The sequence below is a fragment of the Nerophis ophidion genome, linkage group LG07 (genome assembly GCF_033978795.1).
Source record: "Nerophis ophidion isolate RoL-2023_Sa linkage group LG07, RoL_Noph_v1.0, whole genome shotgun sequence".
In the NCBI taxonomy this organism is placed as follows: Eukaryota; Metazoa; Chordata; class Actinopteri; order Syngnathiformes; family Syngnathidae; genus Nerophis; species Nerophis ophidion.
Genome location: NC_084617.1, coordinates 32,419,734 through 32,447,485, shown reverse-complemented (window position 1 = coordinate 32,447,485; position 27,752 = coordinate 32,419,734). Strand labels below are relative to the sequence as shown.

The 27,752-nt window shown below is 37.2% G+C and overlaps 1 protein-coding gene across 5 annotated transcripts; it reads left to right on the top strand.

Moving 5' to 3' along the window:
- Positions 1–26,010, top strand: LOC133556251 (inositol monophosphatase 1-like). 5 transcript variants are annotated; one of them, XM_061905990.1, is made up of 9 exons: positions 1–197; positions 13,835–13,919; positions 14,013–14,152; positions 14,205–14,309; positions 15,697–15,742; positions 16,296–16,404; positions 16,512–16,620; positions 23,722–23,818; positions 25,756–26,010. In XM_061905990.1, the coding sequence occupies exons 1-8, from the start codon at positions 16–18 to the stop codon at positions 23,795–23,797; spliced, it is 852 nt and encodes a 283-aa protein (XP_061761974.1). In that variant the 5' UTR covers positions 1–15; the 3' UTR covers positions 23,798–23,818; positions 25,756–26,010. The 5 variants fall into 5 exon arrangements, with proteins under 5 accessions (XP_061761974.1, XP_061761971.1, XP_061761972.1 ...); XM_061905987.1 differs by lacking the exons at positions 23,722–23,818; positions 25,756–26,010 and adding exons at positions 25,242–25,393; positions 25,467–25,716; XM_061905988.1 differs by lacking the exons at positions 23,722–23,818; positions 25,756–26,010 and adding exons at positions 25,213–25,393; positions 25,467–25,667.
- Positions 26,011–27,752: the final 1,742 nt, after the last annotated feature.

Below are 27,752 nucleotides of genomic sequence, written 5' to 3'. Positions count from 1 at the left end.
TTGAAATGTTGCCAAATGCTGTTGCATCGTGTCCGGGGGTGTTTTTTTCTCTTTGAGGCGGTGGTAGTACTTTTCCAAATACCACCCTCGCTGAAACACCTTAAGATTCATCTTTCAAGCAGACACTGTCAGACGTCAGAGAGCTCACTGAGTGAAGCAACCTTTGTCAACTTGTCTTCTCCTACTTGTTTGTCAAGGTAACACTGCTCCTTCTACTTGTTTGTCAATGCTTCTTCTACTTAATTGTCACTGCTCCTTCTACTTGTTTGTCAATGCTTCTTCTACTTGATTGTCAATGCTTCTTCTACTTGTTTGTCAATACTTCTTCTACTTGTTTGTCAATGCTTCTTCTACTTGTTTGTCAATGCTTCTTCTACTTAATTGTCACTGGTCCTTCTACTTGATTGTCAATGCTTCTTCTACTTAATTGTCACTGCTCCTTCTACTTGTTTGTCAATGCTTCTTGTACTTGTTTGTCAATGCTTCTTCTACTTGTTTGTCAATGCTTCTTCTACTTGTTTGTAACTGCTTCTTCTACTTGTTTGTCAATGCTTCTTCTACTTGTTTGTCAATGCTTCTTCTACTTGTTTGTAACTGCTTCTTCTACTTGTTTGTCAATGCTTCTTCTACTTGTTTGTCAATGCTCCTTCTACTTGTTTGTCAATGCTTCTTCTACTTAATTGTCGCTGCTCCTTCTACTTGTTTGTCAATGCTCCTTCTACTTGTTTGTCAATGCTTCTTCTACTTGTTTGTCAATGCTTCTTCTACTTGTTTGTCAATGCTTCTTCTACTTGTTTGTCAATACTTCTTCTACTTAATTGTCACTGCTCCTTCTACTTGTTTGTCAATGCTTCTTCTACTTAATTGTCACTGCTCCTTCTACTTGTTTGTCAATGCTTCTTCTACTTGTTTGTCAATGCTTCTTGTACTTAATTGTCACTGGTCCTTCTACTTGATTGTCAATGCTTCTTCTACTTAATTGTCACTGCTCCTTCTACTTGTTTGTCAATGCTTCTTGTACTTGTTTGTCAATGCTTCTTCTACTTGTTTGTCAATGCTTCTTCTACTTGTTTGTAACTGCTTCTTCTACTTGTTTGTCAATGCTTCTTCTACTTGTTTGTCAATGCTTCTTCTACTTGTTTGTAACTGCTTCTTCTACTTGTTTGTCAATGCTTCTTCTACTTGTTTGTCAATGCTCCTTCTACTTGTTTGTCAATGCTTCTTCTACTTAATTGTCGCTGCTCCTTCTACTTGTTTGTCAATGCTCCTTCTACTTGTTTGTCAATGCTTCTTCTACTTGTTTGTCAATGCTTCTTCTACTTGTTTGTCAATGCTTCTTCTACTTGTTTGTCAATACTTCTTCTACTTAATTGTCACTGCTCCTTCTACTTGTTTGTCAATGCTTCTTCTACTTAATTGTCACTGCTCCTTCTACTTGTTTGTCAATGTTTCTTCTACTTAATTGTCACTGCTCCTTCTACTTGTTTGTCAATGCTTCTTCTACTTAATTGTCACTGCTCCTTCTACTTGTTTGTCAATGCTTCTTCTACTTGTTTGTCAATGCTTCTTCTACTTGTTTGTCAATGCTTCTTCTACTTGTTTGTCAATGATTTTTCTACTTGTTTGTAACTGCTTCTTCTACTTGTTTGTCAATGCTTCTTCTACTTGTTTGTCAATGCTTCTTCTACTTGTTTGTCAATGCTTCTTCTACTTGTTTGTAACTGCTTCTTCTACTTGTTTGTCAATGCTTCTTCTACTTGTTTGTCAATGCTTCTTCTACTTGTTTGTAACTGCTTCATCTACTTTTTTGTCAATGCTTCTTCTACTTGTTTGTCAATGCTTCTTGTACTTGTTTGTCAATGCTTCTTCTACTTGTTTGTTTATGCTTCTTGTACTTGTTTGTCAATGCTTCTTCTACTTGTTTGTAACTGCTTCTTCTACTTGTTTGTCAATGCTTCTTCTACTTGTTTGTCAATGCTTCTTTTACTTGTTTTTCAATGCTTCTTGAACTTGTTTGTCAATGCTTGTTCCACTTGTTTGTCAATGCTTCTTCTACTTGTTTGTCAATGCTTCTTCTACTTAATTGTCACTGCTCCTTCTACTTGTTTGTCAATACTTCTTCTACTTAATTGTCACTGCTCCTTCTACTTGTTTGTCAATGCTTCTTCTACTTAATTGTCACTGCTCCTTCTACTTGTTTGTCAATGCTTCTTCTACTTAATTGTCCCTGCTCCTACTTGTTTGTCAATGCTTCTTCTACTTAATTGTCACTGCTCCTTCTACTTGTTTGTCAATGCTTCTTCTACTTGTTTGTCAATGCTTCTTCTACTTGTTTGTCAATGCTTCTTGTTCTTGTTTGTCAATGCTTCTTCTACTTGTTTGTCTATGCTTCTTGTACTTGTTTGTCAATGCTTCTTCTACTTGTTTGTCAATGCTTCTTCTACTTGTTTGTAACTGCTTATTCTACTTGTTTGTCAATGCTTCTTCTACTTGTTTGTCAATGCTTCTTCTACTTGTTTGTCAATACTTCTTCTACTTGTTTGTCAATGCTTCTTCTACTTGTTTGTCAATGCTTCTTCTACTTAATTGTCACTGGTCCTTCTACTTGATTGTCAATGCTTCTTCTACTTAATTGTCACTGCTCCTTCTACTTGTTTGTCAATGCTTCTTGTACTTGTTTGTCACTGGTCCTTCTACTTGATTGTCAATGCTTCTTCTACTTAATTGTCACTGCTCCTTCTACTTGTTTGTCAATGCTTCTTGTACTTGTTTGTCAATGCTTCTTCTACTTGTTTGTCAATACTTCTTCTACTTGTTTGTCAATGCTTCTTCTACTTGTTTGTCAATGCTTCTTCTACTTAATTGTCACTGGTCCTTCTACTTGATTGTCAATGCTTCTTCTACTTAATTGTCACTGCTCCTTCTACTTGTTTGTCAATGCTTCTTGTACTTGTTTGTCAATGCTTCTTTTACTTGTTTGTCAATGCTTCTTCTACTTGTTTGTAACTGCTTCTTCTACTTGTCAACTTGTCTTCTCCTACTTGTTTGTCAAGGTAACACTGCTCCTTCTACTTGTTTGTCAATGCTTCTTCTACTTAATTGTCACTGCTCCTTCTACTTGTTTGTCAATGCTTCTTCTACTTGATTGTCAATGCTTCTTCTACTTGTTTGTCAATACTTCTTCTACTTGTTTGTCAATGCTTCTTCTACTTGTTTGTCAATGCTTCTTCTACTTAATTGTCACTGGTCCTTCTACTTGATTGTCAATGCTTCTTCTACTTAATTGTCACTGCTCCTTCTACTTGTTTGTCAATGCTTCTTGTACTTGTTTGTCAATGCTTCTTCTACTTGTTTGTCAATGCTTCTTCTACTTGTTTGTAACTGCTTCTTCTACTTGTTTGTCAATGCTTCTTCTACTTGTTTGTCAATGCTTCTTCTACTTGTTTGTAACTGCTTCTTCTACTTGTTTGTCAATGCTTCTTCTACTTGTTTGTCAATGCTCCTTCTACTTGTTTGTCAATGCTTCTTCTACTTAATTGTCGCTGCTCCTTCTACTTGTTTGTCAATGCTCCTTCTACTTGTTTGTCAATGCTTCTTCTACTTGTTTGTCAATGCTTCTTCTACTTGTTTGTCAATGCTTCTTCTACTTGATTGTCAATACTTCTTCTACTTAATTGTCACTGCTCCTTCTACTTGTTTGTCAATGCTTCTTCTACTTAATTGTCACTGCTCCTTCTACTTGTTTGTCAATGCTTCTTCTACTTGTTTGTCAATGCTTCTTGTACTTAATTGTCACTGGTCCTTCTACTTGATTGTCAATGCTTCTTCTACTTAATTGTCACTGCTCCTTCTACTTGTTTGTCAATGCTTCTTGTACTTGTTTGTCAATGCTTCTTCTACTTGTTTGTCAATGCTTCTTCTACTTGTTTGTAACTGCTTCTTCTACTTGTTTGTCAATGCTTCTTCTACTTGTTTGTCAATGCTTCTTCTACTTGTTTGTAACTGCTTCTTCTACTTGTTTGTCAATGCTTCTTCTACTTGTTTGTCAATGCTCCTTCTACTTGTTTGTCAATGCTTCTTCTACTTAATTGTCGCTGCTCCTTCTACTTGTTTGTCAATGCTCCTTCTACTTGTTTGTCAATGCTTCTTCTACTTGTTTGTCAATGCTTCTTCTACTTGTTTGTCAATGCTTCTTCTACTTGTTTGTCAATACTTCTTCTACTTAATTGTCACTGCTCCTTCTACTTGTTTGTCAATGCTTCTTCTACTTAATTGTCACTGCTCCTTCTACTTGTTTGTCAATGTTTCTTCTACTTAATTGTCACTGCTCCTTCTACTTGTTTGTCAATGCTTCTTCTACTTAATTGTCACTGCTCCTTCTACTTGTTTGTCAATGCTTCTTCTACTTGTTTGTCAATGCTTCTTCTACTTGTTTGTCAATGCTTCTTCTACTTGTTTGTCAATGATTTTTCTACTTGTTTGTAACTGCTTCTTCTACTTGTTTGTCAATGCTTCTTCTACTTGTTTGTCAATGCTTCTTCTACTTGTTTGTCAATGCTTCTTCTACTTGTTTGTAACTGCTTCTTCTACTTGTTTGTCAATGCTTCTTCTACTTGTTTGTCAATGCTTCTTCTACTTGTTTGTAACTGCTTCATCTACTTTTTTGTCAATGCTTCTTCTACTTGTTTGTCAATGCTTCTTGTACTTGTTTGTCAATGCTTCTTCTACTTGTTTGTTTATGCTTCTTGTACTTGTTTGTCAATGCTTCTTCTACTTGTTTGTAACTGCTTCTTCTACTTGTTTGTCAATGCTTCTTCTACTTGTTTGTCAATGCTTCTTTTACTTGTTTTTCAATGCTTCTTGAACTTGTTTGTCAATGCTTGTTCCACTTGTTTGTCAATGCTTCTTCTACTTGTTTGTCAATGCTTCTTCTACTTAATTGTCACTGCTCCTTCTACTTGTTTGTCAATACTTCTTCTACTTAATTGTCACTGCTCCTTCTACTTGTTTGTCAATGCTTCTTCTACTTAATTGTCACTGCTCCTTCTACTTGTTTGTCAATGCTTCTTCTACTTAATTGTCCCTGCTCCTACTTGTTTGTCAATGCTTCTTCTACTTAATTGTCACTGCTCCTTCTACTTGTTTGTCAATGCTTCTTCTACTTGTTTGTCAATGCTTCTTCTACTTGTTTGTCAATGCTTCTTGTTCTTGTTTGTCAATGCTTCTTCTACTTGTTTGTCTATGCTTCTTGTACTTGTTTGTCAATGCTTCTTCTACTTGTTTGTCAATGCTTCTTCTACTTGTTTGTAACTGCTTATTCTACTTGTTTGTCAATGCTTCTTCTACTTGTTTGTCAATGCTTCTTTTACTTGTTTTTCAATGCTTCTTGTACTTGTTTGTCAATGCTTGTTCCACTTGTTTGTCGATGCTTCTTCTACTTGTTTGTCAATGCTTCTTCTACTTAATTGTCACTGCTCCTTCTACTTGTTTGTCAATGCTTCTTGTACTTGTTTGTAACTGCTTCTTGTACTTGTTTGTCAATGCTTCTTCTACTTGCTTGTCAATGTTTCTTCTACTTGTTTGTCAATGCTTCTTCTACTTGTTTGTCAATGCTTCTTGTACTTGTTTGTCAATGCTTCTTCTACTTGTTTGTCAATGCTTCTTGTACTTGTTTGTCAATGCTTCTTGTACTTGTTTGTCAATGCTTCTTCTACTTGTTTGTCTATGCTTCTTGTGCTTGTTTGTCAATGCTTCTTCTACTTGTTTGTCAATGCTTCTTCTACTTGTTTGTAGCTGCTTCTTCTACTTGTTTGTCAATGCTTCTTCTACTTGTTTGTAACTGCTTATTCTACTTGTTTGTCAATGCTTCTTCTACTTGTTTGTCAATGCTTCTTTTACTTGTTTTTCAATGCTTCTTGTACTTGTTTGTCAATGCTTGTTCCACTTGTTTGTCGATGCTTCTTCTACTTGTTTGTCAATGCTTCTTCTACTTAATTGTCACTGTTCCTTCTACTTGTTTGTCAATGCTTCTTGTACTTGTTTGTAACTGCTTCTTGTACTTGTTTGTCAATGCTTCTTCTACTTGCTTGTCAATGTTTCTTCTACTTGTTTGTCAATGCTTCTTCTACTTGTTTGTCAATGCTTCTTGTACTTGTTTGTCAATGCTTCTTCTACTTGTTTGTCAATGCTTCTTGTACTTGTTTGTCAATGCTTCTTGTACTTGTTTGTCAATGCTTCTTCTACTTGTTTGTCTATGCTTCTTGTGCTTGTTTGTCAATGCTTCTTCTACTTGTTTGTCAATGCTTCTTCTACTTGTTTGTAACTGCTTCTTCTACTTGTTTGTCAATGCTTCTTCTACTTGTTTGTCAATGCTTCTTCTACTTGTTTGTAACTGCTTCATCTACTTTTTTGTCAATGCTTCTTCTACTTGTTTGTCAATGCTTCTTGTACTTGTTTGTCAATGCTTCTTCTACTTGTTTGTTTATGCTTCTTGTACTTGTTTGTCAATGCTTCTTCTACTTGTTTGTAACTGCTTCTTCTACTTGTTTGTCAATGCTTCTTCTACTTGTTTGTCAATGCTTCTTTTACTTGTTTTTCAATGCTTCTTGAACTTGTTTGTCAATGCTTGTTCCACTTGTTTGTCAATGCTTCTTCTACTTGTTTGTCAATGCTTCTTCTACTTAATTGTCACTGCTCCTTCTACTTGTTTGTCAATACTTCTTCTACTTAATTGTCACTGCTCCTTCTACTTGTTTGTCAATGCTTCTTCTACTTAATTGTCACTGCTCCTTCTACTTGTTTGTCAATGCTTCTTCTACTTAATTGTCACTGCTCCTACTTGTTTGTCAATGCTTCTTCTACTTAATTGTCACTGCTCCTTCTACTTGTTTGTCAATGCTTCTTCTACTTGTTTGTCAATGCTTCTTGTTCTTGTTTGTCAATGCTTCTTCTACTTGTTTGTCTATGCTTCTTGTACTTGTTTGTCAATGCTTCTTCTACTTGTTTGTCAATGCTTCTTCTACTTGTTTGTAACTGCTTCTTCTACTTGTTTGTCAATGCTTCTTCTACTTGTTTGTCAATGCTTCTTTTACTTGTTTTTCAATGCTTCTTGTACTTGTTTGTCAATGCTTGTTCCACTTGTTTGTCGATGCTTCTTCTACTTGTTTGTCAATGCTTCTTCTACTTAATTGTCACTGCTCCTTCTACTTGTTTGTCAATGCTTCTTGTACTTGTTTGTAACTGCTTCTTGTACTTGTTTGTCAATGTTTCTTCTACTTGCTTGTCAATGTTTCTTCTACTTGTTTGTCAATGCTTCTTCTACTTGTTTGTCAATGCTTCTTGTACTTGTTTGTCAATGCTTCTTCTACTTGTTTGTCAATGCTTCTTGTACTTGTTTGTCAATGCTTCTTGTACTTGTTTGTCAATGCTTCTTCTACTTGTTTGTCTATGCTTCTTGTGCTTGTTTGTCAATGCTTCTTCTACTTGTTTGTCAATGCTTCTTCTACTTGTTTGTAGCTGCTTCTTCTACTTGTTTGTCAATGCTTCTTCTACTTGTTTGTCAATGCTTCTTTTACTTGTTTTTCAAAGCTTCTTGTACTTGTTTGTCAATGCTTGTTCTACTTGTTTGTCAATGCTTCTTCTACTTAATTGTCACTGCTCCTTCTACTTGTTTGTCAATGCTTCTTCTACTTGTTTGTCAATACTTCTTCTACTTGTTTGTCAATACTTATTCTACTTATTTGTCAATGCTTCTTTTACTTGTTTGTCAATAATTATTCTACTTGTTTGTCAATGCTTCTTCTACTTGTTTGTAACTGCTTTCTTGTACTTGTTTGTCAATGCTTCTTCTACTTTTTTGTCAATGCTTCTTCTACTTGTTTGTCAATGCTCCTTCTACTTGTTTGTCAATGCTTCTTCTACCTTTTTGTCAATGGTTCTTCTACTTGTTTGTAACTGCTTCTACTTGTTTGTCAATGCTTCTTCTACTTGTTTGTCAATGCTTCTTGTACTTGTTTGTCAATGCTTCTTCTACTTATTTGTCAATACTTCTTCTACTTGTTTGTCAATACTTATTCTACTTGTTTGTCAATGCTTCTTTTACTTGTTTGTCAATAATTCTTCTACTTGTTTGTCAATGCTTCTTTTACTTGTTTGTAACTGCTTTTTCTACTTGCTTGTCAATGCTCATTCTACTTGTTTGTCAATGCTTCTTCTACTTGTTTGTCAATGCTTCTTCTACTTGTTTGTAACTGCTTCTTCTACTTGTTTGTCAATGTTTCTTCTACTTGTTTGTCAATGCTTCTTGTACTTGTTTGTCAATGCTTCTTCTACTTGTTTGTCAATGCTTCTTGTACTTTTTTGTCAATGCTTCTTTTACTTGTTTGTCAAAGCTTATTCTACTTGTTCGTAACTGCTTCTTGTATTTGTTTGTCAATGCTTCTTCTACTTGTTTGTCAATGCTTCTTCTACTTGTTTGTCAATGCTTCTTGTACTTGTTTGTCAATGCTTCTTCTACTTGTTTGTCAATGCTTCTTCTACTTTTTTGTCAATGCTTCTTCTACTTGTTTGTCAATGCTTCTTCTACTTTTTTGTAACTGCTTCTTCTACTTGTTCGTCAATGCTTCTTGTACTTGTTTGTCAATGCTTCTTCTACTTGTTTGTAACTGCTTCTTCTACTTGTTTGTCAATGCTTCTTCTACTTGTTTGTCAATGCTTCTTCTACTTGTTTGTCAATGCTTATTCTACTTGTTTGTCAATGCTTCTTCTACTTGTTTGTCAATGCTTCTCCTACTTGTTTGTCAATGCTTCTTCTACTTGTTTGTCAATGCTTCTTCTACTTGTTTGTAACTGCTTCTTTTACTGGTTTGTCATTGCTTCTTCTACTAGTTTGTCACTGCTTCTTTACTTGTTTGTCACTGCTTCTTCTACTTGTTTGTCAATGCTGTTTCTACTTGTTTGTCAAGGTAACGCTGCTTCTTCTACTTCTTTGTCACTGCTTCTTCTATTTGTTTGTCACTGCTTCTTCTGCTTGTTTGTCACTGCTTCCTCTATTAGTTTGTCATTGCTTGTTCTACTTCTTTGTCACTGCTTCTTCTATTTGTTTGTCAAGGCTTCTTTACTCGTTTTGACTGCTTCTTCTACTTGTTTGTCACTGCTTCTTCTACTTGTTTGTCATTGCTTCTTCTACTAGTTTGTCAAGGTAACACTGCTTCTTCTACTTGTTTGTCAATGCTTCTTTACTTGTTTTTCAATGCTGGTTCTACTTGTTTGTCAAGGTAACACTGCTTTTTCTACTGGTTTGTCAAGGTAACGCGGCTTTTTCTACTTATTTGTCACTGCTTCTTCTATCTGTTTGTCACTGCTTATTCTACCTGTTTGTCACTGCTTCTTCTACTAGTTTGTCATTGCTTCTTCTACTTCTTTGTCACTGCTTCTTCTACTTGTCAAGGCTTCGTTACTTGTTTGTCACTGCTTCTTCCACTTGTTTGTCAATGCTTGTTCTACTTGTTTGTAACTGCTTCTTCTACTAGTTTGTCAATGCTTCTTCTACTAGTTTGTCAAGGTAACACTGCTTATTCTACTAGTTTTTCAAAGTAACGCTGCTTCTTCTACTTATTTGTCACTGCTTCTTCTACTTATTTGTCACTGCTTCTTCTATTTGTTTGTCACTGCTTCTTCTATTTGTTTGTCAATGCTTCTTCTACCTGTTTGTCACTGCTTCTTCTACTAGTTTGTCATTGCTTCTTTTGCTTGTTTGTCACTGCTTCTTCTACTTGTTTGTCACTGCTTCTTCTACTTGTTTGTCACTGCTTCTTTTACTAGTTTTCTTCTATTTGTTTGTGACTGCTTCTTCTACTAGTTTGTGACTGCTTCTTTTACTAGTTTGTGACTGCTTCTTTTACTAGTTTGTGACTAGTTCTTCTACTATTTTTTTTACTGCTTTATCTACTTGTTTGTCAAGGTAACACTGCTTACTCTACTAGTTTGTCAAGGTAACACTGCTTCTTCTACTTGTTTGTCAATGCTCCTTCTACTTGTTTGTCAATGCTTCTTCTACTTGTTTGTCAATGCTTCTTGTACTTGTTTGTAACTGCTTCTTCTACTTGTTTGTCAATGCTTCTTCTACTTGTTTGTCAATGCTTCTTGTACTTGTTTGTCAATGCTTCTTCTACTTGTTTGTCAATACTTCTTCTACTTGTTTGTAACTGCTTCTTTTACTGGTTTGTCATTGCTTCTTCTACTAGTTTGTCACTGCTTCTTTACTTGTTTGTCACTGCTTCTTCTACTTGTTTGTCAATGCTGTTTCTACTTGTTTGTCAAGGTAACGCTGCTTCTTCTACTTATTTGTCACTGCTTCTTCTATTTGTTTGTCACTGCTTCTTCTGCTTGTTTGTCACAGCTTCCTCTATTAGTTTGTCATTGCTTGTTCTACTTCTTTGTCACTGCTTCTTCTATTTGTTTGTCAAGGCTTCTTTACTTGTTTTGACTGCTTCTTCTACTTGTTTGTCACTGCTTCTTCTACTTGTTTGTCATTGCTTCTTCTACTAGTTTGTCAAGGTAACACTGCTTCTTCTACTTGTTTGTCAATGCTTCTTTACTTGTTTTTCAATGCTGGTTCAACTTGTTTGTCAAGGTAACACTGCTTTTTCTACTGGTTTGTCAAGGTAACGCGGCTTCTTCTACTTATTTGTCACTGCTTCTTCTATCTGTTTGTCACTGCTTATTCTACCTGTTTGTCACTGCTTCTTCTACTAGTTTGTCATTGCTTCTTCTACTTCTTTGTCACTGCTTCTTCTACTTGTCAAGGCTTCGTTACTTGTTTGTCACTGCTTCTTCCACTTGTTTGTCAATGCTTGTTCTACTTGTTTGTAACTGCTTCTTCTACTAGTTTGTCAATGCTTCTTCTACTAGTTTGTCAAGGTAACACTGCTTATTCTACTAGTTTGTCAAAGTAACGCTGCTTCTTCTACTTATTTGTCACTGCTTCTTCTACTTATTTGTCACTGCTTCTTCTATTTGTTTGTCACTGCTTCTTCTATTTGTTTGTCAATGCTTCTTCTACCTGTTTGTCACTGCTTCTTCTACTAGTTTGTCATTGCTTCTTTTGCTTGTTTGTCACTGCTTCTTCTACTTGTTTGTCACTGCTTCTTCTACTTGTTTGTCACTGCTTCTTTTACTAGTTTGTCATTGCTTCTTCTATTTGTTTGTGACTGCTTCTTCTACTAGTTTGTGACTGCTTCTTTTACTAGTTTGTGACTGCTTCTTTTACTAGTTTGTGACTAGTTCTTCTACTATTTTTTTACTGCTTTATCTACTTGTTTGTCAAGGTAACACTGCTTACTCTACTAGTTTGTCAAGGTAACACTGCTTCTTCTACTTGTTTGTCAATGCTCCTTCTACTTGTTTGTCAATGCTTCTTCTACTTGTTTGTCAATGCTTCTTCTACTTGTTTGTAACTGCTTCTTCTACTTGTTTGTCAATGCTTCTTCTACTTGTTTGTCAATGCTTCTTGTACTTGTTTGTCAATGCTTCTTCTACTTGTTTGTCAATACTTCTTCTACTTGTTTGTCAATACTTATTCTACTTGTTTGTTAATGCTTCTTTTACTTGTTTGTCAATAATTCTTCTACTTGTTTGTCAATGCTTCTTCTACTTGTTTGTAACTGCTTCTTCTACTTGTTTGTCAATGCTTCTTCTACTTGTTTGTAACTGCTTCTTCTACTTGTTTGTCAATGCTTCTTCTACTTGTTTGTCAATGCTCCTTCTACTTGTTTGTCAATGCTTCTACTTGTTTGTAACTGCTTCTTCTACTTGTTTGTCAATGCTTCTTCTACTTGTTTGTCAATGCCTCTTGTACTTGTTTGTCAATGCTTCTTCTACTTGTTCGTCAATGCTTCTTGTACTTTTTTGTCAATGCTTCTTTTACTTATTTGTCAATGCTTCTTCTACTTGTTCGTAACTGCTTCTTCTACTTGTTTGTCAATGCTTCTTATACTTGTTTGTCAATGCTTCTTCTACTTGTTTGTCAATGCTTCTTGTACTTGTTTGTAAATGCTTCTTCTACTTGTTTGTCAATGCTTCTTCTACCTTTTTGTCAATGCTTCTTCTACTTGTTTGTCAATGCTTCTTCTACTTGTTTGTAACTGCTTCTTTTACTTGTTTGTCAATGCTTCTTCTACTTGTTTGTCAAGGCTTCTTCTACTTGTTTGTCAATGCTTCTTGTACTTGTTTGTCAATGCTTGTTCTACTTGTTTGTCAATGCTTATTCTACTTGTTTGTCAATGCTTCTTCTACTTATTTGTCAATGCTTCTTCTACTTGTTTGTCAATGCTTCGCCTACTTGTTTGTCAATGCTTCTTCTACTTGTTTGTCAATGCTTCTTCTACTTGTTTGTAACTGCTTCTTCTACTTGTTTGTCATTGCTTCTCTTACTAGTTTGTCACTGCTTCTTTACTTGTTTGTCACTGCTTCTTCTACTTGTTTGTCAATGCTGTTTCTACTTGTTTGTCAAGGTAACGCTGCTTCTTCTACTTATTTGTCACTGCTTTTTCTATTTGTTTGTCACTGCTTCTTCTGCTTGTTTGTCACTGCTTCCTCTACTAGTTTGTCATTGCTTGTTCTACTTCTTTGTCACTGCTTCTTCTATTTGTTTGTCAAGGCTTCTTTACTTGTTTTTGACTGCTTCTTCTACTTGTTTGTCACTGCTTCTTCTACTTGTTTGTCATTGCTTCTTCTACTAGTTTGTCAAGGTAACACTGCTTCTTCTACTTGTTCGTCAATGCTTCTTTACTTGTTTGTCAATGCTGGTTCTACTTGTTTGTCAAGGTAACACTGCTTTTTCTACTTGTTTGTCAAGGTAACGCGGCTTCTTCTACTTATTTGTCACTGCTTCTTCTATTTGTTTGTCACTGCTTATTCTACCTGTTTGTCACTGCTTCTTCTACTAGTTTGTCATTGCTTCTTCTACTTCTTTGTCACTGCTTCTTCTACTTGTCAAGGCTTCTTTACTTGTTTGTCACTGCTTCTTCTACTTGTTTGTCAATGCTTCTTCTACTAGTTTGTCTAGGTAACACTGCTTATTCTACTAGTTTGTCAAAGTAACGCTGCTTCTTCTACTTATTTGTCACTGCTTCTTCTATTTGTTTGTCACTGCTTCTTCTACCAGTTTGTCACTGCTTCTTCTATTTGTTTGTCAATGCTTCTTCTACCTGTTTGTCACTGCTTCTTCTACTAGTTTGTCATTGCGTCTTTTGCTTGTTTGTCACTGCTTCTTCTACTTGTTTGTCACTGCTTCTTCTACTTGTTTGTCACTGCTTCTTTTACTAGTTTGTCATTGCTTCTTCTACTTGTTTGTGACTGCTTCTTCTACTAGTTTGTGACTGCTTCTTTTACTAGTTTGTGACTGCTTCTTTTACTAGTTTTTGACTGCTTCATCTACTAGTTTTTTACTGCTTCATCTACTTGTTTGTCAAGGTAACACAGCTTACTCTACTAGTTTGTCAAGGTAACACTGCTTCTTCTACTTGTTTGTCACTGCTTCTTCTACTTTTTTGTCAAGGTAACGGTGCTTCTTCTACTTATTTGTCACTGCTTCTACTTGTTTGTCACTGCTTCTTCTACACTGCTTCTTCTATTTGTTTGTCAAGGTAAAGCTGCTTCCTCTACTTGAGTCCTTCAACTGCCAAATGCTCTTTTGGAGCGGGCAGACTTGTTTTTGAAGCTCCTGCAAGTCTGGGGAAGCGTTGTGTTGCACAAGTGTTTGATGAAAGGGACTCGAATGTTTGCATGCCTGACGCTTCTGTGTCCTCAACCTTGTCTTATTTTTGACGTACAGGACCACAGCAGCACCAGGAGCCATGGCAGACCCGTGGCAGAGGGCCTATGACTTTGCCGTGGAAGTGGCGAGAAAAGCCGGGGCGGTAGGTTCTTGAGTCATTGCAATGATAACAAAAGAGGGGAAATTGTGAAATGCTTGCGCAAGACAAACTGTGCTAACGCCGGTGTGTGTGCAGGAAATTAGGAAAGCCGGCGAAAGCGAAATAAGGGTGATGACCAAGAGTTCCACTGTGGACTTGGTCACCAAGACAGACGAGAGGGTGGAGAAAATCATCATCGACTCCCTGAAGGAGGAATTTGGAAATGACACCTACGGGTGAGTCTTGTTGGTCCGGCTGTGTTGGGAGCGACTGACTTCTTCTCTGCAGGTTCATAGGCGAGGAGTCGGTGGCCAAAGGCATTCCCTGCATTCTGACCGACAAACCCACCTGGATCATTGACCCGGTGGATGGAACCACCAACTTTGTCCACGGGTGAGAATTAGCAGAACACTTTTATTCAGCTTGAAAGAGGCAGTTTTATCCTGAAAGGCTTTGTTCATCTTGTGTTAATCGACATGTAGACCAAGGAATTGTGTACCAGTTCCAGATCCACAGTAGTGGTTTACAAGTTACTTCATAATACAACCGGGACTGCGTTTCCATGCACCAAATTAGTCTGATTTCTAAAAGAGTTTTTTTTTGTATTTTCAAGTGTCCATGTACCCTTTCTACTACGTACTATGTACTACTACTACGTACTGTAATTGTAATACCGCACATGACGTGCTGCGTGCACCATGATCAATATCAAAGTGACTCCATGGACAGTTGTGCATTTGGTCCAGCTGGCCAAGGAAGTTTTTTTCCGGTTTATTTGGGTAAGCACTCCATTTACGCCGAAATAGCTTGTCTCCAAGTTCCACAATTAAAGCTTTGAGTCACTTTCACCTGACTATTTGATTAAAATTACTAAAATAGGGTAAATATTGTACATATACATATTGTTATGAAGGTGTCTGTTGCTACCTGTATATACATATATATATACATATACATACATACATACATACATATATATATATATACATACATATATACATATATATATATACATATATATACATATATACATATATACATACATATATATATACATACATATATATATACATATGTACATACATATATATATATACACATACATATATATATATATATACATATATACATACATATATATATGTATACACATATATACATACATATATATAGATATAAATATATACATACATATATACATACATATATATACATACATATATACATACATATATATACATATATACATATACATATATACATACATATATATACATACATACATACATACATATATACATACATACATATATATACATATATATACATACATACATATATACATACATATACATACATACACATATATACATACATACATATATACATACATATACATACATACATACATACATATATATATATATCCATCCATCCATCCATTTTTTACCGCTTATTCCCTTTCGGGGTCGCGGGGGGCGCTGGCGCCTATATATATATATATATATATATATATATATATATATATATATATATATATATATATATATATATATATATATATATATATATATATACTTGCGGTGTGTATATTGTACACATTACATATTGTTATGAAAGTGTCTGTTCCTACATTATATACATACTTGCAGTGTGTATATTGTACATATTACATACAATTATGAAGGTGTCTGTTACTACATTATATATATACTTGCAGTGAGTATATTGTACATATTACATACTGTCGTGAAAGTGTCTTTTCCTCCATTGTTTACAGGTTCCCATTTGTGGCAGTGTCTATTGCCTTTGCAGTCAAAAAGAGGGTATGTACGCATGGTGGTGACAATATTAACAAGTACCAATGTTGTAGTTGAAGTTTGGTGTGGTGTAACAACAATACTAACTAGTACCAATGTTGCAGTTGGAGTTTGGTGTGGTGTAGCAACAATACTAACTAGTACCGATGTTGTAGTTTAGATTTGAGTGTGGTGTAGCAACAATACTAACTAGTACCGATGTTGTAGTTTAGATTTTAGTGTGGTGTAGCAACAATACTAACTAGTATCATTGTTGTAGTTGGAGTTTGATGTGGTGTAACAACAATACTAACTAGTACAGATGTTGGAGTTGGAGTTTGGTGTGGTGTAACAACAATACTAATTAGTACCGATGTTGTAGTTTGGTGTGGTGTAACAATAATACTAACTAGTACCAATGTTGTAGTTGGAGTTTGGTGTGGTGTAACAACAATAATAACTAGTATCAATGTTGTAGTTGGAGTTTGGTGTGGTGTAACAACAATTCTAACTAGTACCAATGTTGTAGTTGGAGTTTGGTGTGGTGTAGCAACAATACTAACTAGTACCGATGTTGTAGTTGGAGTTCGGTGTGGTGTACAGCTGCTTGGAAGACAAGATGTACAAAGCAAGGAGAGGGAAAGGAGCTTTCTGTGATGACGAGCGCATCCAAGTGTCTGACGTGAAAGGTAAATAAATGTCTGACGTGAAAGGTAATGTCTGACGTGAAAGGTAAGTGCAAGTCTTCCTGCAACACTAACTAACTACTAACAATGCAAGATGGCTGTCTTGGCAGATATTCACAAGTCCATCATAATCTCTGAACATGGGACAGACAGGAGCCCTGAGAAGGTCACCAAGATCTTCTCCACCATGCAGAGGATTCTCTGCATCCCAGTGCACGGGTATGTATATATGTACTGTATATACCTTCTGCTGCCCCCTATTGACAACACCCGCTAACTGCACACCAACAACCTAACGATTGCAGTTGTTAGCTTCTGGGTTAGGGTTAGTCTACTTCTGGGTGTTAAGGTTAGTCTACTTCTGGGTTAGGGTTAGTCTACTTTTGGGTCAGGGTTAGTCTACTTCTGGGTTAGGGTTAGTTTACTTTTGGGTCAGGGTTAGTCTATCTCTGGGTTAGGGTTAGTCTACTTCTGGGTTAAGGTTAGTCTACATCTGGCCTAGGGTTAGTGGACATTTTGGCCATCTTTTTTCCATTTCCAGAAATGGAGAATGAATGCACTTGGCCTTAAAAACTATGTTTTTTAAAGCAAAATGCAGCCAAGTGTTTCTTTTAAATGGCACTAGTTGTAAAGTTATTCCAAATATTCCTTTACTACACACTATGGTGCTCCCCATACCGATATTTTAGTATCACTACCGAAATGTATTTACATATTTTTCTAAATAAAGGGGAGCACAAAAAATTTCATTATTGTCTTTATTGGAACAACACATCTTAGTGTACATGAAACATATGTTTATTAGTGTCATTAAATATGTTAAACATATGTTTATTAGTGTCATTAAATATGTTAAACATATGTTTATTAGTGTCATTAAATATGTTAAACATATGTTTATTAGTGTCATTAAATAAAATAGAGAACATACAAGACTACTTGTCTTTTAGTAGTAAGTAAACAAACAAAGACTCCTAATTAGTCATATTATGTCATTTATCTACCTATTATTTTGTCAACATTATGAGGGACAAACTGTACAAATGTATTATTAATCTACTTGTTCATTTACTGTTACTATCTGCTTATTTTCTGTTTTAACATGTTCTATCTACACTTCTGTTAAAATATAATAATCACTTATTCTTCTCTTCTTTGATACTTTACATTAGTTTTGGATGATACCACACGTTTAGGTATCGATCCGATACCAAGTAGTTACAGGATCATACATTTGTCATATTCAAAGTCTTCACATGTCCAGGGACATATGTACTGATAAAATTCGAGGTTCAGACGCATGTTCGGCAAACTAATAATAATAATAACTGCAATAGCAGCCGCAACATTAATGCTGCCACAACGACAACTCTTGCTGACCTACTGCCCTCGGTAATGGCACCATTCCCAAATTATGTGGGCTCTATTGATAACCTCACAAACAACTTTAACGACGCCCTGCGCGAAACCATTGATAACATAGCACCGCTAAAGTTAAAAAAGGCTCCAAAAAAGCGCACCCCGTGGTTTACAGAAGAAACTAGAGCTCAGAAATTATTATGCAGAAAGCTGGAACGCAAATGGCGCACGACTAAACTTTCTGTTATTTTAGGAGAGTTTATTGACAAGCATGACTTAGTTAATTTAATTATAGTACTTGGTAAAAGGTTTATTTTTAAGGCCAAAAATAGATATTCACTTAGTATTACTTTCTTTAAAACATTTATTCAGTATTTTTTAACTTTAGAAAGATACATGATTGACAACGATAATGATGCCAAAAAACATGAAAAAAGATGGGAAATCCTTAAAGGCTTATTATGAAAATGTAATAATGTTTATAGATATGCAACAACTGCAACATATATGCTATCTGTTGTTGTGTTCCCTTTATTTGAGTGTACAAAATGAAGGTGTGTGTTGAATCTGACTTGGACATAATATGGACTATACACAAATGCTTTTTATGAAAATGTAATTTTGTTTATAACTTATATGCAATCTGTTGTTTCCCTAATTTTTGTTGTTGCACATGGATGAGGGTGTGTGTTGCTGAGGCCCACTTTGACATTGTCTGGACTGGACCTGGTTTTAAAAACCTTTTAGACAAGTCTAATTCCATTAACAACCTGGTCTGATGAAGATAAGGTTATTTATTTTTTATTTTTTTTAATAAAATAAAATGAGATTAAAAAAAAAGGAAAACAATGACATTTTTTTTGGATAAAAAAGAAAGTAAAATCATATAAAACAATTACATAAAAAATAGTAATTAATGATAGTGTTAGTGGACCGGCGACACACACAATCATGTGTGTTTCAGGGACTATGTCCCTTGCAGACTGTGTTATATATGTTGTGGGAACCAGCATTTTGGTAGCAGAAAGAAACAACCCTTTTTTGTGTGAGTGGGTGTGGCTGGGTGTGAATGGGGGAGGGAGAGGTTTTCTTTGGGGGGTTGATGCACTGATGGAAAGTGTATTTTGTGTGTTTTTGTGTTGATTTAATAAAAAATAAAAAAATAAAAAAATAAAAATAAAAAATAAAAAAATAAAAAAATATTATGCAGAAAGCTGGAACGCAAATGGCGCACGACTAAACTTGAAGTGCACCATCAAGCATGGAGTGATAGTTTAATAATTTATAAACGCATGCTTACCTTAGCTAAAGCTAAATATTACTCAAATCTCATCCACCGTAATAAAAACGATCCTAAATTTTTGTTTAGTACGGTAACATCGCTAACCCAACAAGGGACTCCTTCCAGTAGCTCCACCCACTCAGCTGATGACTTTATGCAATTCTTTAGTAAGAAAATTTAAGTCATTAGAAAGGAGATTAAAGACAATGCGTCCCAGCTGCAACGGGGTTCTATTAACACTGATACGATTGTATATATGGCGGATACTGCCCTCCAAAATAGTTTCTCTCGTTTTGAGGAAATAACATTAGAGGAATTGTTACAACGTGTAAATGGAATAAAACAAACAACATGTTTACTTGACCCTCTTCCTGGGAAACTGATCAAGGAGCTCTTTGTATTATTAGGTCCATCAGTGCTAAATATTATAAACTTATCACTTTCCTCGGGCACTGTTCCCCTAGCATTCAAAAAAGCGGTTATTCATTCTCTTCTTAAAAGACCTAACCTCGATCTTGACCTCATGGTAAACTACCTTCTCACCTTTATTTCAAAAATCCTCGAAAAAATTGTTGCGGAGCAGTTAAATGAACACTTAGCGTCTAACAATCTATGTGAAACCTTTCAATCCGGTTTCAGGGCAAATCACTCCACGGAGACAGCCCTCGCAAAAATGACTAATGATCTATTGCTAACGATGGATTCTGATGCGTCATCTATGTTGCTGCTCCTCGATCTTAGCGCTGCTTTCGATACCGTCGATCATAATATTTTATTAGAACGTATCAAAACACGAATTGGTATGTCAGACTTAGCCCTGTCTTGGTTTAACTCTTATCTTACTGATAGGATGCAGTGTGTCTCCCATAACAATGTGACCTCGGACTACGTTACGGTAACGTGTGGAGTTCCCCAGGGTTCGGTCCTTGGCCCTGCACTCTTCAGCATCTACATGCTGCCGCTAGGTGACATCATACGCAAATACGGTGTTAGTTTTCACTGTTATGCTGATGACATCCAACTCTACATGCCCCTAAAGCTGACCAACACGCCGGATTGTAGTCAGCTGGAGGCGTGTCTTAATGAAATTAAACAATGGATGTCCGCTAACTTTTTGCAACTCAACGCCAAAAAAACGGAAATGCTGATTATCGGTCCTGCTAGACACCGAACTCTATTTAATAATACAACTCTAACATTTGACAACCAAACAATTAAACAAGGCGACACGGTTAAGAATCTGGGTATTATCTTCGACCCAACTCTCTCCTTTGAGGCACACATTAAAAGCGTTACTAAAACGGCCTTCTTTCATCTCCGTAATATCGCTAAAATTCGCTCCATTCTGTCTACTAAAGACGCTGAGATCATTATCCATGCGTTTGTTACGTCTCGCCTCGACTACTGTAACATGTTATTTTCGGGTCTCCCCATGTCTAGCATTAAAAGATTACAGTTGGTACAAAATGCGGCTGCTAGACTTTTGACAAGAACAAGAAAGTTTGATCACATTACGCCTGTACTGGCTCACCTGCACTGGCTTCCTGTGCACTTAAGATGTGACTTTAAGGTTTTACTACTTACGTATAAAATACTACACGGTCTAGCTCCATCCTATCTTGCCGATTGTATTGTACCATATGTCCCGGCAAGAAATCTGCGTTCAAAGGACTCCGGCTTATTAGTGATTCCCAAAGCCCAAAAAAAGTCTGCGGGCTATGGAGCGTTTTCATTTCGGGCTCCAGTACTCTGGAATGCCCTCCCGGTAACAGTTCGAGATGCCACCTCAGTAGAAGCATTTAAGTCTCACCTTAAAACTCATACTCTAGCCTTTAAATAGACTCCCTTTTTAGACCAGTTGATCTGCCGTTTCTTTTCTTTTTCTTCTATGTCCCACTCTCCTTTGTGGAGGGGGTCCGGTCCGATCCGGTGGCCATGTACTGCTTGCCTGTGTATCGGCTGGGGACATCTCTGCGCTGCTGATCCGCCTCCGCTTGGGATGGTTTCCTGCTGGCTCTGCTGTGAACGGGACTCTCGCTGCTGTGTTGGATCCGCTTTGGACTGGACTCTCGCGACTGTGTTGGATCCATTATGGATCGAACTTTCACAGTATCATGTTAGACCCGCTCGACATCCATTGCTTTCCTCCTCTCCAAGGTTCTCATAGTCATCATTGTCACCGACGTCCCACTGGGTCATTATTGTCACCGATGTCCCACTGGGTGTGAGTTTTCCTTGCCCTTATGTGGGCCTACCGAGGATGTCGTAGTGGTTTGTGCAGCCCTTTGAGACACTAGTGATTTAGGGCTATATAAGTAAACATTGATTGATTGATTGATTGATTAACTTTATAAACATAATATACTTTTTTTTTTAATTTAATTTTTTTTGTGATGATGAAAAATATCGATGTAATCATAGCATTATCGACAAAATACGCTCTTGTACTTGGTATCATTACAGTGGATGTCAGCTGTAGATCCACCCATGACGTTTTTTTACATTGTGACGACGATTTGCTATTGTATCCTTCTAGGGTGTATAGTGAAGCATGTTTAGCTATTCCTCGTCCTCCAGTGATAATATCAAGGAAAGAAACTTACTTTATTTGTCGGGGAGCATGTTCACACACACAGAGTACTTACAAGCAGACACAGTGTGTAGACAGAAAACGCAGAATGGACGCATTTTGTTGTAAAAAGTAAAGATGAAGGTGAAGCTATGACACTGCTGCGCTCTTCTTAGCCACTAGGCAGCTAGCAGCTAACATCCATTTGCAGTCGGTAGTGTTTTCGATACTTTTGAATCACTAATCCTTGACAAATAAAGTAAGTTTCTTATAAGTATCATTATCTCTGCAGGACGAGGAATAGCTAAACATGCTTCACTACATACCGTAGGAGGATACAATAGCTCACCGCTAACAGCAAGCTAGTGCTCCTGAATGTAAACAAATGAGTGGATTTATACAAAAATTGACTGCAATAATACCAAGTATAAGAGCTGTATAAAGATGATACTACAATGATTACATCAATAAATGTTATTATCTCAGAATATTTGGTCATTATTTATTGTTTATAAAGCCAGTAAATATGTCCCTGGACACATGAGGACTTTGAATATGACCAATGTATGATCCTGTAACTACTTGGTATCGGATCAATACCTGAATGTGTGCTATCATCCAAAACTAATGTAAAGTATCAAAGAAGAGAAGAATAAGTGATAATTACATTTTAACAGAAGCGTAGATAGAACATTTTGAAACAGGAAGTAAGCGGGTATTAACAGGAAATGAACAAGTAGATGAACAATGCTGACAAAATAAAAGCCACAATGTGTTACTGCACACGTCAGCAGACTCATCCTATTTCCGGACCATAGGGCACACCAGATTATAAGGCGCACTGACCATGAATGGTCTATTTTCGATCTTTTTTCGTAGAAATGGCGCACCGGATTACGAGGTGCTTTAAAGGAGTCATATCATTATGATTATTTTCTAAATGTAAAAGACTTCCTTGTGGTCTACATAACATGTGATGGTGGTTCTATGCTCAAAATTTTTCATCGATGATGTTTTACACATCATCTTCAAGTCGCTTTCTGACAGTCTCTTCAGGATGCGCCGTTTTGTGGGCGGCCTTATTTACGAGCCTCCACTTCGACAGCGTCTTCTCCCCGTCATCATTGTAGTGCCGGTGTAGTGTGCAAGGACGGGAGTGGAAAAACTGTCAAAAGATGGAGCTAACTGTTTTAATGACATTCAGACTTTACTTCAATCAATAACGGCGCAGCATCTCCTCATCTGTGGCTCACTAGTGCAACAACAACACCCGAAATGTGTCCCGTGAAAAACCTTAACCAGAACTAAAGTTCCTTGGGTGAATAATGTAAACTCACTTCACTGGTATAACACCCTGTACCAAATAAAATAGCTTGGAGGTCGGTAAGCACAAGCAGAATTATTCTGCACGTTAGGCGCACCAGTTATAAGGCGCACTTAGTCCGAAAAATATAGTAATTAGGAGTCTTTGTTTGTTTACTTACGACTAAAGGACAAGTTGTCTATAACATTCAACATTTTATTTAACGACTAAATTGCAATAATAAACATACTTTTAAAGTATTACTTAACATTTTTGTTTCGAATAAGGCAAATAATGACATTTTATATTTATATTATATATCTATACATAATAGTATGTAAACACATGTTGGTAATAAAATGTACCGTAGCATTGTGACACAGGACACACACACAAACACACAAATACATTCTTGTATTTGTTACCTTCTTGAGACCTGAAAAAAATGCCTACCTCTTTAGGAACACCCTTTCTATGTATATAGAGATGTGTATTTAAAACATTAATAATATATACATACTATGCACATATAAAAAGGTAAGCTTTTAGTTTTTTATTTTATTTTTTGTTTGTAATTCTTTTTCAATCTTTATTTTTTACTTCAAGTTATTACAGAATGTCTCTAGAAACATATTCATTTATTTATTTTTTACTTAATTTTGGTCAAAGGGGCGCATTTGAATTTCTTACACACACTTGTTACTACATATGTTGACCAGAGGGGGAGCACTTCACATTTTTACACACACTTGTTATTTCTGTGTCCTGGGTACAACATTAAACTGCCTCCAACCTGGGCGTCGCCAGGTTTATATTGCCCAAGACGCACCACATGATGACAACGACTGCTTTACCCATACCGGCTCGGTCGTCGCCCGGGTGAACAAGGACCGCGTCTACCGTTGGCCACCAGGACGGAGGTGGAAAATTTACTCCTGGAAACTCTGCAGATTCCGTACTAGAGACAATTTAGTTGTGGGAACCTGGAATGTAAGGACACTAACTGCTGATGGGAAGAAGTCCAGCAAAAGATCAGCCAAGCCTTCGGCCTACATGATTACCTGCTCACCACGGTCATAAAGCGGAAACTTGGGTGGTACGGACACATCACCAGATCCTCAGGCCTTGCAAAAAACATCCTGCAAGGCACCGTACAAGGTGGCGGGAGGCAAAAGAAAAGATGGGAAAATAACATTTGAGAATGGACTCACCTGAAACTCATTGAGGCAATGAGAACTGCTAAGGACAGAGCGGGATGGAGAGAGCTGGTCAACAGATCGTCTGTGGTGCCCCAACGACCCTCCGGGGTTATGGGATAGGTTAGGTTAGGTTAGGGGTTATTTCATATGTTGACCAGAGGGGGAGAACTTCACATTTTTACACACACTTGTTATTGTATATGTTGACCAGAGGGGGAGCATTTTTAAAAGCGACACGCATTCAATGTGAAAAATCCCTCTTTTTTGGGACCACCCTCACTTTGATAGATGTCACCACCAGGGGTGTTAATGAGAGCTCTATTTTTGGTTTTTTTGTATTGTGCTTAAAGCCGATGACAAAGGAGTCACGGACCACAAATGGCCCCTGTACCGCACTTTAAACAACCCAGCTGTAGAAGCTAACTGTTATTGGTCACTATAGTCTTAGTAACGTAGTGTATTTGTTCACCCTTTGGTCACATGTGGGTTGTCTTACGTCAGCACCGGAAGTCGTAAAACAGCTGTTCACCTGGTGGGTTATTTTTGGGGATGAATAGAGAGGTCCTTCTTTAGCTTGTTTTATCATATATTGCTGCCTTTGCACCTGTCAATGTTTACTTTTGTATTCAAATTAAGTCAACCAAAAATCCTGACTTTGGAGCAATGTTCACAGACTCTAATATTTGCCTCTCTACATGATTTATGTCCTAACTTGTTCACCTGTCCTCATATGGAAGCTACTTTTCTTTGTTGATGTCTCAAGAAGGGCAGAAATACAAGAACACACGCACACACATACGCACGCACACACGCACACACACACACACACACACACACACACACACACACACACACACACACACACACACACACACACACACACACACACACACACACACACACACATCAAAGTTAATCCTAAACTTAATCTGGTCTACAATTCAATAATATCAACAAATAATCACAACGGTGACAATTCTCCAGATAATAAAACTCCTACCATGGAAATAGTCCAATTTAGTCAAAGTCTCATTGGTGCCCCTAGTGGTGGGACCATTTCAGCGTACCTAACCTTCTACTTTGTTATTGCCTTTATCAGTCAAGTTGTACTTCCTGGTGTACTCCCAGGCTGCGTGGGTCGGGTACTGCTGCCACCAACATGTGCCTGGTGGCCTGCGGGGCGGTGGAGGCCTTCTTTGAGATCGGGATCCACTGCTGGGACATCGCGGCGGGGGCGGTGATTGTGACGGAGGCGGGAGGAATGCTGCTGGATGTGGACGGTGCGTAAGCGTCATAAAGAACTAAATGACAGCATGACATTTATTTAGAAAAATTCCTGCGTGCAATACCCAGGGGGGCCATTCGATTTGATGTCCCGGAGGATGGTGTCGGCCAACAACGAGGTCATCGCTAACCGAATCATCAAAGAAATCGAGATCTTTCCCGCGGAGAGGGACGACGCGGTGATCAAGAAGTGAGAAGCACTGAAGTGAAAGTTTCTCAAGAGAAACTTGTTTTTTGTCTATGGTTTACTTTCTTTATGACAGACAAGAACATCTTTTTTTCATGCATTTAAATTGAAAATAAACTTTAGCCAAAGTCAGTCGCTCAGTTCCGCCTATAAAGTAATTTAAAAACATTTCGTATAAACACTAAGTATATATGTAATGTAGTAACATTCATAATAACATGTAATATATACATGATGTAAGTATATATGTAGTATCTAGTAACATTCATAATAACATGTAATGTATACATAATGTAAGTATATATGTAATGTAACATTCATAATAACATCTAATATATACATGATGTAAGTATATATGTAATGTAGTAACATTCATAACAACATGTAATATATACATGATGTAAGTATATATGTAATGTAGTAACATTCATAACAACATGTAATATGTACATGATGCTTTACCCATACCGGCTCGGTCGTCGCCCGGGTCAACAAGGACCGCGTCTACCGTTGGCCACCAGGACGGAGGTGGAAAATTTACTCCTGGAAACTCTGCAGATTCCGTACTAGAGACAATTTAGTTGTGGGAACCTGGAATGTAAGGACACTAACTGCTGATGGGAAGAAGTCCAGCAAAAGATCAGCCAAGCCTTCGGCCTACATGATTACCTGCTCACCACGGTCATAAAGCGGAAACTTGGGTGGTACGTAATATGTACATGATGTAAGTATTGTTACGTTTGACAGAGGGAGTTGACGGCACAGACACCACGGTGTGGTAAAGTTCTATGATTTTATATATATATATATATATATATATATATATATATATATATTATATATATATATATATATATATATATATATACAAAATAATAAACATTACTAACTAAAACTATAGAATGGTGTGTGTGACAAAATACAAGAGTGTGTGTGTGTGAGGCTATTTGTATGGTTAGTCGAAGTGTGTTTTACCAAGTGTTGAGTAGAGTGAGAGGAGTGACAAAGCAGGAGGGAAGTCCCTGAGCAGGAGAGAAGTGACAAGGTCCGTGTCCAGGCGAGGGTCGAGGATTGAGGAAGGCAGTCCAAATCCAGAGGAGAAGGACGAGATCACAACGGGTAAAACCCGGGAAAGCACTGTGGGAGGACAACAAGGACATCAGACACAGAGGGAAATGCAGAGAAAAAAAGAGCATAAAGCTTGTGTCGGCTTATGGTACACAATAGAGAATTAAGTTCACGCAAGGATTCTTGGGTCCACTGGTCCTTATGACGCTCGCCCTCATCAGTCCTAGATGTGCAGATTACTGATTGCCCACATGCCGGCAAGGCAAACAGTCAGCGCGAGCAGGGGCGTGTCTCGGCGCGCTTCCAGCGGAGGTGCTGGCAGACCCAGCTGCCAGGGAAAAATGGGTTCGAGCCCGCGCCGTCACAATTATATATATGTCATGTAGTAACATTCATAATAATATGTATTATATACACTTTAAGTATATCACATACAACCCCCGTTTCCATATGAGTTGGGAAATTGTGTTAGATGTAAATATAAACGGAATAAAATTATTTGCAAATCATTTTCAACCCATATTCAATTGAATATGCTACAAAGACAAGATATTTGATGTTCAAACTGATAAACATTTTTTTTTTGCAAATAATCATTAACTTTAGAATTTGATGCCAGCAACACGTGACAAAGAAGTTGGGAAAGGTGGAAATAAATACTGATAAAGTTGAGGAATGCTCATCAAACACTTATTTGGAACATCCCACAGGTGTGCAGGCTAATTGGGAACAGGTCGGTACCATGATCGGGTATAAAAACAGTTTCCCCAAAAATGCTCAGTCTTTCACAAGAAAGGATGGGGCGAGGTACACCCCTTTGTCCACAACTGTGTGAGCAAAAAGTCAAACAGTTTAAGGACAACGGTTCTCAAAGTGCAATTGCAAGAAATTTAGGGATTTCAAAATCCACGGTCCATAATATCATCAAAAGGTTAAGAGAATCTGGAGAAATCACTCCACGTAAGCGGCATGGCCGGAAACCAAAATCGAATGACCGTGACCTTCAATTCCTCAGACGGTACTGTATCAAAAACCGACATCAATCTCTAAAGGATATCACCACATGGGATCAGGACAACTTCAAAAAACCACTGTCACTA